General features: G+C 38.9%; 1 protein-coding gene across 1 annotated transcript in view; it reads right to left on the bottom strand.

Annotated features, from left to right (window-relative positions):
- Positions 1-12,302, bottom strand: part of npr1a (natriuretic peptide receptor 1a) — a 142,651-nt gene extending 130,349 nt beyond the window's left edge. Inside the window, exons 1-2 of the mRNA XM_036562643.1 lie at positions 11,733-12,302; positions 7,858-8,622 (exon numbers count right to left, since the gene is read on the bottom strand). Of these exons, the coding sequence (XP_036418536.1) occupies positions 7,858-8,602 (745 nt within the window). The 5' untranslated portion in view covers positions 8,603-8,622; positions 11,733-12,302. The remainder of the gene's footprint in view (positions 1-7,857; positions 8,623-11,732) is intronic.
- Positions 12,303-13,007: the final 705 nt, after the last annotated feature.

Raw genomic sequence — 13,007 nt, 5'->3', positions numbered from 1 at the left:
TGCTCACGCTGCATGTGAAATGCGGCCCTTACAGTCAGCTCTGTCTACAGATAGTTTCCAATAAAGCTGTTTCATTCAAAACAACAGGTCCCGAGCAAAAACACTGGCTAAATCTCAAATGGCTCCCTGCTCCCTACATAGTGCACCACATTTTTAAAATAATGGCTCCTGCACCCATAAAGTGCATGACATGTCTAATAAATTATTACTGTCAGACTGTAAAACTACACACACTGCAGATTCATACTGGATTAAAATCACTCCACAATTATTACTGTCAGACTGTAAAACTACACACACTGCAGATTCATACTGGATTAAAATCACTCCACAATTATTACTGTCAGACTGTAAAACTACACACACTGCAGATTCATACTGGATTAAAAAAGTGAAGGACCTTCGTACACAGCCTAGAAATGCAGCCTACGTTCTGAGTGATTTCAAGGATGCACCAGATGTATCCTTCCAGGCCTTCGGTTACCCACAGTTCTCTGCGCACGACTGACGCGACGGAGAAAAAAAAACAGCGCCACGAAAATGCCAGAAAACAAAGCCGTTGGAGCAGAGCTTGTTTTAGTTGTTCACATCCTTGAATTCGTCTTCGCTACCTTACAAAGTGTAAAATCACTGATTAATTAAACCATTCGTCCATATTTCGTATATCGTCCATATATCGTATTTTATTTAGAAGTATTTGTATATGAGTAGCTTATCGTACTACATAAGAACATCTCCTCCATTTTCATGAAGAAATGACAAAGCAACAAACACAATGCGACAGGCTCCGCTTTCTCTCACCAACTCCCTCACGAGTTTGACGTCGCTCTTCTGACGTCACCACGCAGCCTCTTTAGGACTGTTCCACCTGCACTACCTCGGCTGCAGCCTAGACTTTGGAAAGCAGCTATAATGTGGCTAAAATGTGCATAAATGTGTCTGTGTTGCTCTGTTTTCTGACTCTAAAAGAGACCAGTAGGATAACTAGAAAGGGAAAGTTCGTGAATCACCCTTAATAACGTTAAAATGTTAAAATGGTGGAAGACTGTTGATGGTTGTTAAAATGTTGCTACCGTAAATGAAGTTCCACCTTAAATTCTGTGCCGCCTTAATTTTAGTGCTATGTTAATTGCAGTTCCACCTTAAATTCAGTGCCACCTTAAATGCAGTTCCACCTTAAATTCCGTGCCACCTTAATTTTAGTGCTACCTTAAATGGAGTTCCACCTTAAATTCTGTGCCACCCTAAATGGAGTTCCAGCTTAAATTGTGCACCACTTTAATTTTAGTGCCAACTTAAATGGAGTTCCACCTTAAATTCTGCACCACCTTAATTTCAGTGCTACCTCAAATGGAGTTCCACCTTAAATTCTGTGCCACCTTAAATGAAGTTCCACCTTAAATTCTGTGCCACCTCAAATTCATTATTGTGCTGATATTGCTGTGCATTAGGCTGGAAGTGTGTGAGTCTGTGTGTACTGTGTATGAGTGTCTGTGTGAGAGATGCACTTGTGACAGTTTGAATGTCCCGAACATTCCGCCCATTCCTATTTCCTATGGGAAAAATATCGGCTTTGAACGATAATTTTCCAAAAACCATACGTCGGATTTAATGGCATTTCAATCAGTGATTTTTTTTTAAATTAGGTGATCAAGTTTAACTGAGTAATAATCAGAGCCGTAGCAGCTTCTTACTGGTTTAAAATCACATCTCATCAGTAATCACATAAATTACAGAACCTCCGCGGGTGAAGCTAACCCTGCTCCAACAGGCCTATAATCACACTGAGCATTTAATAATGCATGAGGAGCAAAGTGAGCAACCCCAGCGATCCTGTGCTGGTGGACCCCTCAGAAACAACAGCTCTCCCACTTCATCATTAACTACGTTATAAAGCACTGAGAGGGAGAAAGGAGTGGACAGAGAGAGGTGTCTCATCAACATGTCTATGATGAAGCAGTGAGGGGGTTAGAGAGAGCAGCACTGTGGAGAGAGGAGAGAAAGAAGAGCTTGTGTTTTCACTATGCTGTTCTGGTACTCTGTGTGCCTACATGTGCTAATGTACTATTATGTCATGAGCACGGAGAAACAAATCGCATTCCCAAAAATGTTCTCGGAAAGATGCAGATAGCACTCAAGTAGGGCTGTCACTATTACTCAATTGAGCTCACTTGATAAGGCAGGTTTGTTTATATAGCACCTTTCATACACCGCTGTCATTCAAAGAGCTTCACAAATGAGAAAATAGAGTCGTTTAAAAAGTAAAGGAGAATAGAAATTAAAACCATGATTAAAACAACAGATTTAAAAGAGAAAAACATGAAATTAAAAATCAAATTAGAAAGTAAATTAGGATAATTAAAAAATAAATAAGTGATTAAACAGTAGTGCTTTCTTTTGTAGTCAGTTAAGTTCTAGGTATTTATCAGGTGTGAGGTGCAAACTCCAAAGCACTAGATAATTGTTGTGGATAGCAGGATGGTAAGTTCCAAGACAGTTTAAGGGTCATTCTACAAAATGTCCACTTTTTCATCTACCCATAGGAGTCACTGGTGTTACTGATCGTCATTGGTGTCACACCAGAGACATTTTAATCAAAAATGCATTATACAAAATAACTGCTACAGAGCATCAAACCACATGTTGTCAATCATGGAATATAAACTAAAATATGCATTTTAATCCATTTTTATTCTATTACCTAAGAATAAAGTCGGTCACTCCAGTGACTTCAGCTAAAAGCTTCATATGAAATCATGAGCTAAATGAGAAAATCTCTGATAACTGAAAGACACAGTGGACTCACCATGTGCTTTTCTTCATAGATCCTCAGAAAACAGGTAAAAGGAAGTCAAGTGATGTCATCCGTTGTTTTTTATTTCAAAATAAGAGATTTTTTGTTATGCGGTAACACCAGTGACACGACTCCTGGGGAACTTTCATTACATATTTTATAATATTTATTTGGCATTTATTTTCTTTATATCATTTAATTTATATATTTCATAGTCATGTACAGATTATTGCAGTTAAAATTGCAGAAAAACATGGTTTTTAGCTCAAAATATTGCCTCACCCTTCACACATGACTGTGGGGACGAGCTCTTCTGTGGTGCTTGGAATTCTATATGATTGATTTAAAAACCAATATTGCTAAATTGAGGCTCAAGAAGGAGTAATTGTTCAAATAACTTAATATTTTTATTTTAAAATATAAATAAATTGTATTTCATGTTTTTCAAGTGTAATATATCTGTAAATGCTAGGACCACAAAAACGGATGTTTCCATAGAATGTCTCTTAACTAAATTACACTGAAATCCCCAAAAGGTTCTCGGTATTAACTGGATAAGTGTGTGGTACAAACTGTACTGTGCAATTGTATTTGAGTAAAAAGTAGCAGGTATGGAGTAAAGAGATGTGTGTGAATAAAGCACAGAGTCTTACATAGTACGTACCTGTCTATTACCTATTATTGAAACTGAATCTGGGCCCTAAAAGAAAGCAATGGTTTACTGAGTTCTTACCTTTTAGAAATTTTGTGCCCTCATTTTATGCCAAATAACTACCTGAAACTTGGCGGTGTTTACTTTCCTGCTTAAACATGTGACTTTACAGTAAAATTTAGGCCCAATTCCATTTCACCCCTCGCCCCTACCACTTAGCCCTACCCCTCTGTTTTCCGCGTTTACGTCTAGGGGTAGGGTTTTCCTATTGTTGAGATAGAGGGGGAGGGCGAAGTGTTGGGACTACATGGCCCTCCAAATGGAGGTTTGACAGAGTCACACTCCAAATGGAGCGTTATGAGAAAAAAGGAAGACCGACAAGATGGCAGCGCGAGCAACCAAAGAAACCCACAAATGTGAGAATTTTCTCTGTTAAAAAATTATGAGAACCACTGAATTATTTTAGTTTAATGTCGTTTCAGTGTATTATGGTCCTTTTCTTCATAACTAGCATAACATCGCTAGTAGTATGCTAATGTCTCGGTAGCTAGCTAGCTAAATTTTCCATTCCACCTTAAATGGAGCAGCAGTTACGTTCTGGCACCTCAGGCGTCAGAAGTGCTGTACCATTTAAGGTGGAACGGGAAAATTCGAACAAGTAGCTGGCAAAGAGGTGACTTCAGCTTCATATCACTGAAGAATTAGGGGTGAATGATAATAAATAATGATCATATCCCCTCTTTGAAGGCATATGATTCCCTAAATTTAAAATATGTATGAGATATTTTAATATCTCCTATCTGCCATCTTTATCACTTTAACAGCTGGAGTTTAGTTAAACTGTCTTGGCATTTATCATCATTTTACCCGAAATAATTACACAGCATGTTAAAGATACCCCACAATTACTCAGGTAACATCTATACTCTTAGCCAAAAGGGGTCTATATAGTACCAAAAAAGGGTTCTTTGGCTTGTAACAACAGTGGAACCCTTTTTGGTGCTACATAGAACTCTTTTCAAAAAGAGCTCTTTATAGAACCATCTAGAGCACATTCTCCATCAATCTGAATAACGTTTTCATGATTGGCGTTTCAGTGTAATTTGATTAAACTGTCTCAGAACTTACTATCATATCACAAAATATTTATCCAGCACTTTGAGTTTGTACATCACGCTTACCTGCTTACTAGCCAGAGAACGCCTGTGTTTTTTTTTATTATGTTTACATGCAATCAATAATCCGATCATAATCAGATTTCTGCAGTTATCCAATTATTCAAACGGTCATGTAAACACCATACTCCGATCTAGAAATCCGATTAAGAAATCTGATAAAGAGAGCTGGATTTTAGCTCAGTAATCAGATTTCTTAGTGCATTGTGAACTCTTACTCTGATTTCTTTCGGATTTCTCAGTCTGCACATGTGCGAAACAGACTTCTGTACCGGAAACCAACACAAAATAAAGGATTTAAATATTCTTCATCTTCTAGATGATGTTTGTTCATAGTTTCAGGTAAAGTGGCGCAATGTTAATAAAAAAGCTGTGGCATGAAGTTTGAGTTTTACATTATGTTTACGTCACGTCTTCTTCTGTGAGTTTCAAAGCAGAAATCTGATTACTATCTGACTCATGTAGACCCGGAGTTTCCCATTATCTGATTACTCAAGTGCATGTAAACGCGTTGATCGGATTACTGACAAAATCAAATTTTTTGTAGTTATTGGATTATTAAGTGCATGTAAACGCGTTCATTGTTAATTAACAGTCTGCTTTGACCTGAACACTGGCTACTGTTTAATCAAAATACGCCAAAACAGCAACAGCAAAATACAGGCACTTGTAGCAGACCTTGACATTGCATGATTACCTGAACTAATTAAAAAATCATTTTTAAATAAAAACACACTACTTTATATGAAACAACAGGCTACATTAGCTACAGGCTGTTAAACTTCTTTAAATCTTCCCAGGGGGGAGGTTTTTAAAAACTGCCTATTTAAATGAGACACCTGCCATCTTTTCCTTTGGTGGTGTATCTGCAGTCCAGTAGAGTGTTTTGGGGATTGTAGTGCTGCTCATGGTGAAATGGGCTACTAGTAATAGAATATTTAAATAATAGGATAGGAGGATAGTGCCATGGGACTGACTCGGCCCGCGGGCCTTGCGTTCACATAGACACATGGGATATAGATGATATACAGTCATTTGTTGGAACATGCTGCCACTGTTTCTGTCACTGGACGTCAGTGATGAAGACTGGAGGACTGGCGTTCACACTGTAGAAATCACACAATTTTCATCTTCAAGTTCTGCGTTTTTCATCATATGATTAAAATAATTAGTGAACGCAATAATTAGTTTCTGATTTCTGAGCTTATTTTGTTTGCTCACACAGCTATTACAAAATAAAAAAATCTGTCTTTAAATTTATTTTTGTCTTTATTTTGTATCTAAAATGATTTATTATATCTTGTGACTGTCCTACTTTGCGCAGTTAAATATTTTGGAGTCTGTAAAGGGACTGCAGTGGTTTGTTACTGTTCAGGGAAGGCCTTTGAAGGCTCTGATTACTCGACAGATTATCAAAATAATCTTCAGATTGCTCCATTATCAATATAACAGACAGTGACAGCCCTCTCACTCAACTCTCCATCTTCGCCATCTTTGAAAACGCCTCTGCCTTTGCTCTATATGGGCCTTTTCTAAACTTGGTCTGGGAAACAGATGGGAAGGGACTTTCTGTTCAGAATCCTCTCCATTATTCAAACCCATACACATTCTTTATACAATTTCCTCACATTTTTTTCCTCTTGGGCTCTGTCTTTCTTTCAAACCTCTTTATCATGTTCATACTTTCCTCTCACGCCTGCTTTCAGATGTGTTCTCGAAAGAGGAAGGGAAGAGATCATTCCAGGCCTTCTTTAATTGTTTCCAGAGTTGTGATTCGGGTAGTATTTACTCATCCATATCATTATTGCCCTAAACAGCTGATATACAACCATGATAACTCAGTATATTTTAGTATTACAAGAATTCCTAAACACGTGAAGAGAAAACACAAACATTTTCTCTTCGGCACAGAAGCAAAGATCCTCCTTATTCTTTTTATTAACAAGTTCTCGTTATATAACAAAAAACCTGTTATTCTTAGGTCTGATTTGACTTTTAACTCTCTCATTGATCAGTATTAGTTTGAATTTAGAAGCTTCTGGAACTAAAAGGGGCTTTAGAAGTAGTTTGTACACAAGGGCTGCAGAATATATCTTTTGCTAATCAATATATTAATAACAGGATTTGCTGATGGAGATACTGACACTGCAGAAGTTTCTAATATGCTAAATTCAGCCTCTAACAATACCTTCGATGCACAATTACTGTTTACCAAGCCAGCTTACTGTTCTTCGTTTCATGATTCCACACTGCACCTTCTGCAATACCTTTGCAACCAGCAGGGAAATCATAGCGACAGTCTAGCAATACCTTAGCAACCACCTAGGCCAGGGGTCAGCAACATGCAGCTGCTTCCCTGTTGCGGCTCCACAGCACGATTAGATTTTTTAAAGTAAAAATAACAAAAATCTGCCTTTGCAGTAAAAAAAAACAATCGGACACAGGTTTGAGATTAAATGATCTTAATCACTGGAGTTACTGACTGCTGAATTCACCAATCTTTAACCCTGAAGATCAGCATGCATACCAACGCAATCTCGCCTAGCTAGTAGCTAACGAAACGGCAAAGAGACAGATTTAAGATGGGCATTAATAATTTAGAGACGAATGGACTTATTTGCATTTATAATCACTCCGGCTGGTTTCCTGATACGTTTAATCTGCATTGAGAAACCGTCAAACACTAAAAAAAGTCACAAGGCTGAAGTCAGCTTCTCATTTGCCAGCTTCTTGTTACATTTTTCCGATACACCCTAAAGGGTGCAGCAGTTACATTCTGGCTCCTCAGGCACCATTTAAGGTGGAATGGGAAAATTCAAACAAGATGCTGGTGAATGAGAAGCGACTTCACCCTTGTAAAAAGTCAAATGTTGAAAAACATTTTACAAAAAAACAATTCTAGTTTTGTTTCCTGCTGGAGATGCGGAAAAGCAGATATAGCTGAGCTAAAGCTTAAAGCAGAGCAAAGTAAGTCTGTATTTTCGCTTATATTATATTTTAAGCCTATACTAGAACATTAGCACATACTGAGACATATTTACAGCCAAGATTGTAAAATGGATATAAAATGTTGTGGCACCCAGGTTGTTTGGGTTGCTGGCCCCTGATATACTGCAAACAGCAAATCGTGAGGACATGTTTCCATTTTCTGGTAAGTCAATTAATTTAGTTAAGTCAATTAGCAGTCAATTAACCACATCTACTACTAGCACAGGCCATTTATGCTTCAGACTCACCACGTCCTCGCTGGCTAATATCACTGATAAGATCCGCGTAGGACAGTGATTCTTCATCCTCATTAAACACCATGTCCTTCGCTGTGATGTTGTCTGCGGTCATCTCTGCGTACGGCCCTTCCACGGCGAAGTAGCACGGCCGGTCGTCGTTCTTTTTGTCGTGAAACATGACAGTGGCGTGCTTGTGCCAGCCAAAGTTGTGGTGCATCCTCACCACAAATTCGCCCAGTTTCTTGTGCGTGGGCCCCGTATTGGTGATGGATGAGTACATGTTAAAGCCAATTGCTGGGGCTCCAGCCGTCACCATGGGAACCTCCCAGTGCGTGGTGAAGCGGGCCACGGGTGAGGAAGCATAGTCGCATCCCGGCCCGATAAAGGCCCACGGATCATGGGCGAACTTCAGGTCCACGGCCACTAGGGGTGCCACTGAGTCCGAGCACAGGCCCTCCTTGTTTTCGCTGCTGCTGAAGACCAGCTGCATGTGGTACCCTGGCAGCAGGGTGGGGTTAGAGTTCACCTTCTCCAGGGCCCAGTAGAGAGCAGGGCCCACTCGAGGCCAGGCCCATGGGTACTCCGTGTTCTGGTGCGGTAAGATAACGGCCAGAGTGATGTTCCTGAGAGAAGATGCTCCAGCGTGATCCTGAGATAACGGCTCCAACTCCACCACTCCTAACGTCACTCCAGTGAGCAGGATCAAAAGCGGGAGCCACACTGATCCCAGCAAACTGGGCTCCATCTTCAGCATCAATCTGATCACCGACAGGCCTGAGCACATCAAGAGAGAAAGTTAAGAGAAATAATTAGATGTTAATCAGGTCACACTTTATTTGGATGGTCACCTATAGATGATCTATGGATAGTTAAATCATTGAGTGTGTTTATGTGTACTCAATAATCCGATCATAATCGGATTTCTGCAGTTATCTGATTATTCAAATGGTCATGTAAACAGCACACTCTGATTTCTTAGACTGAAATAAGGTCTAGAAATCTGATTAAGAAATCTGATAAAGAGAGCTGGATTTTAGCTCAGTAATCAGATTTCTCTGTGCATGTGAACTCTTACTCTGATTTCTTTCGGATTTCTCAGTCTGTGCATGTGCGAAAACAGACAGCGGTACCGGAAATAAGTGAGCAGCGTCACCGCAAGATGCAGCTAAACACTTTTGGAGTGACACTGAAACCAAATACATACTTGACAAAATGAAGGATTTAAATATTCTTCATCTTCTAGATGATGTATGTTCATATTTTCAGGTAAAGTGGTGGAATGTTTTTTTTTTAAAAAAGCCACGGCATGAAGTTTGAATTATACATTACGTTTACGTCATGTCTTCTTCTGTGAGTTTATTGTCTGGTTGCAAAGCAGAAATCTTATTACTGTCTGACTCATGTTCTGATAAACCAAACTACTCCCTGCATTCATGCAATTCACACTGTAAGTAATTGCCAGAATAAGCTAATGTTCCCCTTACAAACATCACTAAAGCTCCACATGTTACATTACTAACATTAGTCACTGGAATATGCTATCAGTTTCTGCTAATTAGATGTTTTTAGCAGCTATTTACAAAAACTACTGAACATTCGGCAGCTTGTTCTGTCACAGCATTGCATACATTAGCGCGCTAAACTATGTATGTTCTTAATGTGCTTAATTGGCTTGAAATGCAGCTCAAATACGACTTGCATGAAAAATATCCCATCTGGAACCTCGTCTGGTGAACCAGCACAGTAAAATATTAAATCGATTAAATGATGCTGCCGTCTGAAGAGCTATAACGTTATTCTACATAGTGATTATTATAGCCTATTATATACTTATGTTTAGCTAATTGCTTATTATGGACAGTCTTAAACAAAGTGCCACATTTTTTCCAAGGTGGAAATTTAGCTCTTGGTGAACAAAACATGAGCTGTGACAGCTTTTCACATTAACAGGCCACATTTAAGCTGATTAACTGATTATTAGTCAATTAAATGATCATTTTTTGCAGCCCTATTCATGCTACATATTGTATGTTGTGAAAAAGCCTTGAAGTAATGTGATGTCATACTTTTGTCATATCGCCCACCTCTAAAGTAAGATATGGTAATGTAAACAGCTCAATAGTCAAAGCAGCCTGAGTGATCAAAAACATGTGGTTCAGGTCAATACAGGCTGGACTCTCCAGAATAGATCTGGACATAAAACACGCTTCACCTACATTCACAAGCAGTAATGACAGCTTTATGACTCCTAAGCAAACAAAAGGGCTCCCTTCTTTAGGGAAGGAAGAGACGTCCCTCACGTTAAGCAGTTTGTCAGAAATAGACATGATGTTTAAATGGACGGAAAAAAAGGAATGCTGATCATTTCAAACTGAGGGAAACTCATACGTGTACAAACTTGAAGGGGGTGATTCACTTTGTGGTTAATTCAGACAATTCTAGTGTGTATATATGAACATATATAACAAAAAATAAATGAAAAAAAGCAAAAAATGTGACCGCTACATTTTTGTTTTCAGTGTCCAAACATGCTAATTAGACAGCATGTTTTTCAGTTTTTTAAATAAATTAAAAGTGCCTGTTGCCCTTTACATTGTGTGTCGATTTCATGAAGAATGGACCAAAAGAAATGACCCAAAATCACTTAGAAAGAAGTCAGGTTCCATTGACTTACACTGAAATTAAAGTAGGTTTTTTCCTTTACCTGTAAAGTTACCATTTTGGAGATGCAGGGTTTTCTTCCAACAACAGCCGAAACATACATATATATATATATATATATATATATATATATATATATATATATATATATAAAATAAGATATATTTATTTTATATATATAGATATATTTATCCTTTATATATATATATATATATATATATATATATATATATATATATCCTAAAATCTTCTAGTTTTTTCCACATATTAGTGTAGTTTTATTTATCACAAACAATCATAATTCACTGTACATGGCTCTCTTTACCCCTTACAATTAAACAGACTGTTCTAGTTACTGAGCCTTTTAAACTGATATATGTAAATGAGCTCTGTTCTGATTGGCTGTTCCGTATTGTGCCTCATTCAAATTCAAAAAGGCTGAAACACTCCTTATAACTTCAGTGTGAGTGGGCAGGGCTAAAGTGCTGTAGGCTGAATGGGTGAATGAATATACTGTCGCTGTAAAAAAACAAGTATCTCTTTTTTTTGCATTTTTTTTCTACATCATTAGAGCCCATGAGCTGCTCTTTACAGTGTGTGAAAAAAATCATGATCAACGGACCAATAGAAACGTTTCAAAATTGCTTAGAATAAAATCTCTTACACTAAAAGTAAAAAATGTTTGCCTTCTCCTGTAAAGTTACCATTTTGGAGCCACCATTGTGGAAAATGTGCTGTTTTTTGTTACGTCACAAATACAAACATTCAATAATTTTTTAAATATTATACTCCATATATGGGCTGTATGTATGTTTCATACATTTCAAACATACAGTGTTTATCTACTCTGTCAAACTCTTTTATTTTTTAAAAAAAGTTCAGTTTTCCACGATATTGGTCCTTTAAAAAAGTCACTCCAACAAGCTTCGGTGAAGCGTTTAGAGAAATATCAGGCAGATAAAATGCATTTCTACCTCGACGCAGCGACGTGTTTTTTTTTGTGACGTCACAAAAATTATGAATTATGAATTCAAAATTTTGGATATTAGGTTCCATATATAAACTGTATGTACGCTTCATACTTTACCAGTGTTCATCTACTCTGTCAAACTCTTTTATTTAAAAAGTTCAGTTTTCCACGATATTGGTCCTTTAAAAAAGTCGCTCAGACGCGCCTCGGAGGCGTTTAGAGAAACATGAGGCGGATAAAAACGCATTTTTACCTCGGGTTCAGCGGCAGCAGCGCCCGGTCGCCATGCCCGGTCCTCGCAGGTGGGAAACTTCAGCGGCTTTTTAGGAGAAAAACCCCGCGGCAGTTTGTGAAGCTACCTCAGAAACTTTGCCATGGAAACAATCATCTCGATGCTCGGTGCTCCTCGGCGTCCCCTGCGAGCCGACCGTGCGCAGACTGAGGTCTGTATTTCTGTATCAAACTCACCTTTCTGCCTCATAAACGACCGTTAACGGTAAACATATCCAGCCTCGGAGTGAAGCCCCTCCGTCAGTGTGGCTCCGCCGGGCACTGTCACTGTTCTGCGCTCTCCCTCTGAATCAGCCCCGACAAAGAAGAAGTTTGAGTGTAATCTCTCGTGTGGATCCAGTCTGGGGGGATAAAGAGGGTCGGCTGGTTTGTAGTCAGTGTCCAGAAGAGCGACGGGTTCAGCGCTGAAAGCTCAGAGTGAGTGGAGGAGGATTAATGTGGGCACGACGGCGCGAGGGAGAGAGGGAGAGTGAGAGAGAGAGAGAGAGAGAGTGAGAGAGTGAGAGTATGTGTGACTGGAGAGAGAGAGGGAGAGAGAGAGAGAGAGAGAGAGAGAGAGAGTATGTGTGACTGGAGAGTGAGAGAGTGATAGTATGTGTGACTGGAGAGAGGGAGAGAGAGAGAGAGAGAGAGAGAGTATGTGTGACTGGAGAGAGAGAGAGAGTATGTGTGACTGGAGAGAGAGAGAGAGAGAGAGAGAGAGAAAGTGGGGGTGTATGTGTGTAGCTTGTGAATGGTGTGGTGGTGTTGTGTGTGTGTGTGTGTGTGTGTGTGTGTGTGTGTGTGTGCCGTGAAAATGATATACGCCTTTGGCTTGATAATCGGAGCTGAACTTAGCCTTTTATTCACAAGCTTCTCATTCGACGGTTCCGTTCCACCTTAAATGCCGCAGCAGTGAAGGTTGGCGCCACAATGTAGCTGCTGCACCATTTAAGGTGGAACGGAAAGTTCTAATGACGAGCTAAGCGAATATGAAAACCAACGTGAGGCTCCTGCTTGAAAATGTACCTGTGGCTTTTTTAGGGGTGCACGATGATATCGGAATCATATCGATATCGGCAGATAGTTGCTTAAAAATATATCGTCATCGACCAGATGTTTAGATTCGACTTATATTTCAAAACTCGATATTTGATGATGTATTGATGAATTAATTTAGCCCTCTTTAAAACAAAAATCTACAAAAACTGTTCAAATATGATGTACTTCAATATTTTTGTTTTATATATATATATAT

The sequence above is a fragment of the Colossoma macropomum genome, unplaced genomic scaffold, assembly GCF_904425465.1.
Source record: "Colossoma macropomum unplaced genomic scaffold, Colossoma_macropomum, whole genome shotgun sequence".
Taxonomy (NCBI): Eukaryota; Metazoa; Chordata; class Actinopteri; order Characiformes; family Serrasalmidae; genus Colossoma; species Colossoma macropomum.
Note: the sequence above shows the minus strand (reverse complement) of the source record. Positions and strands in the feature narration are given on the sequence as shown.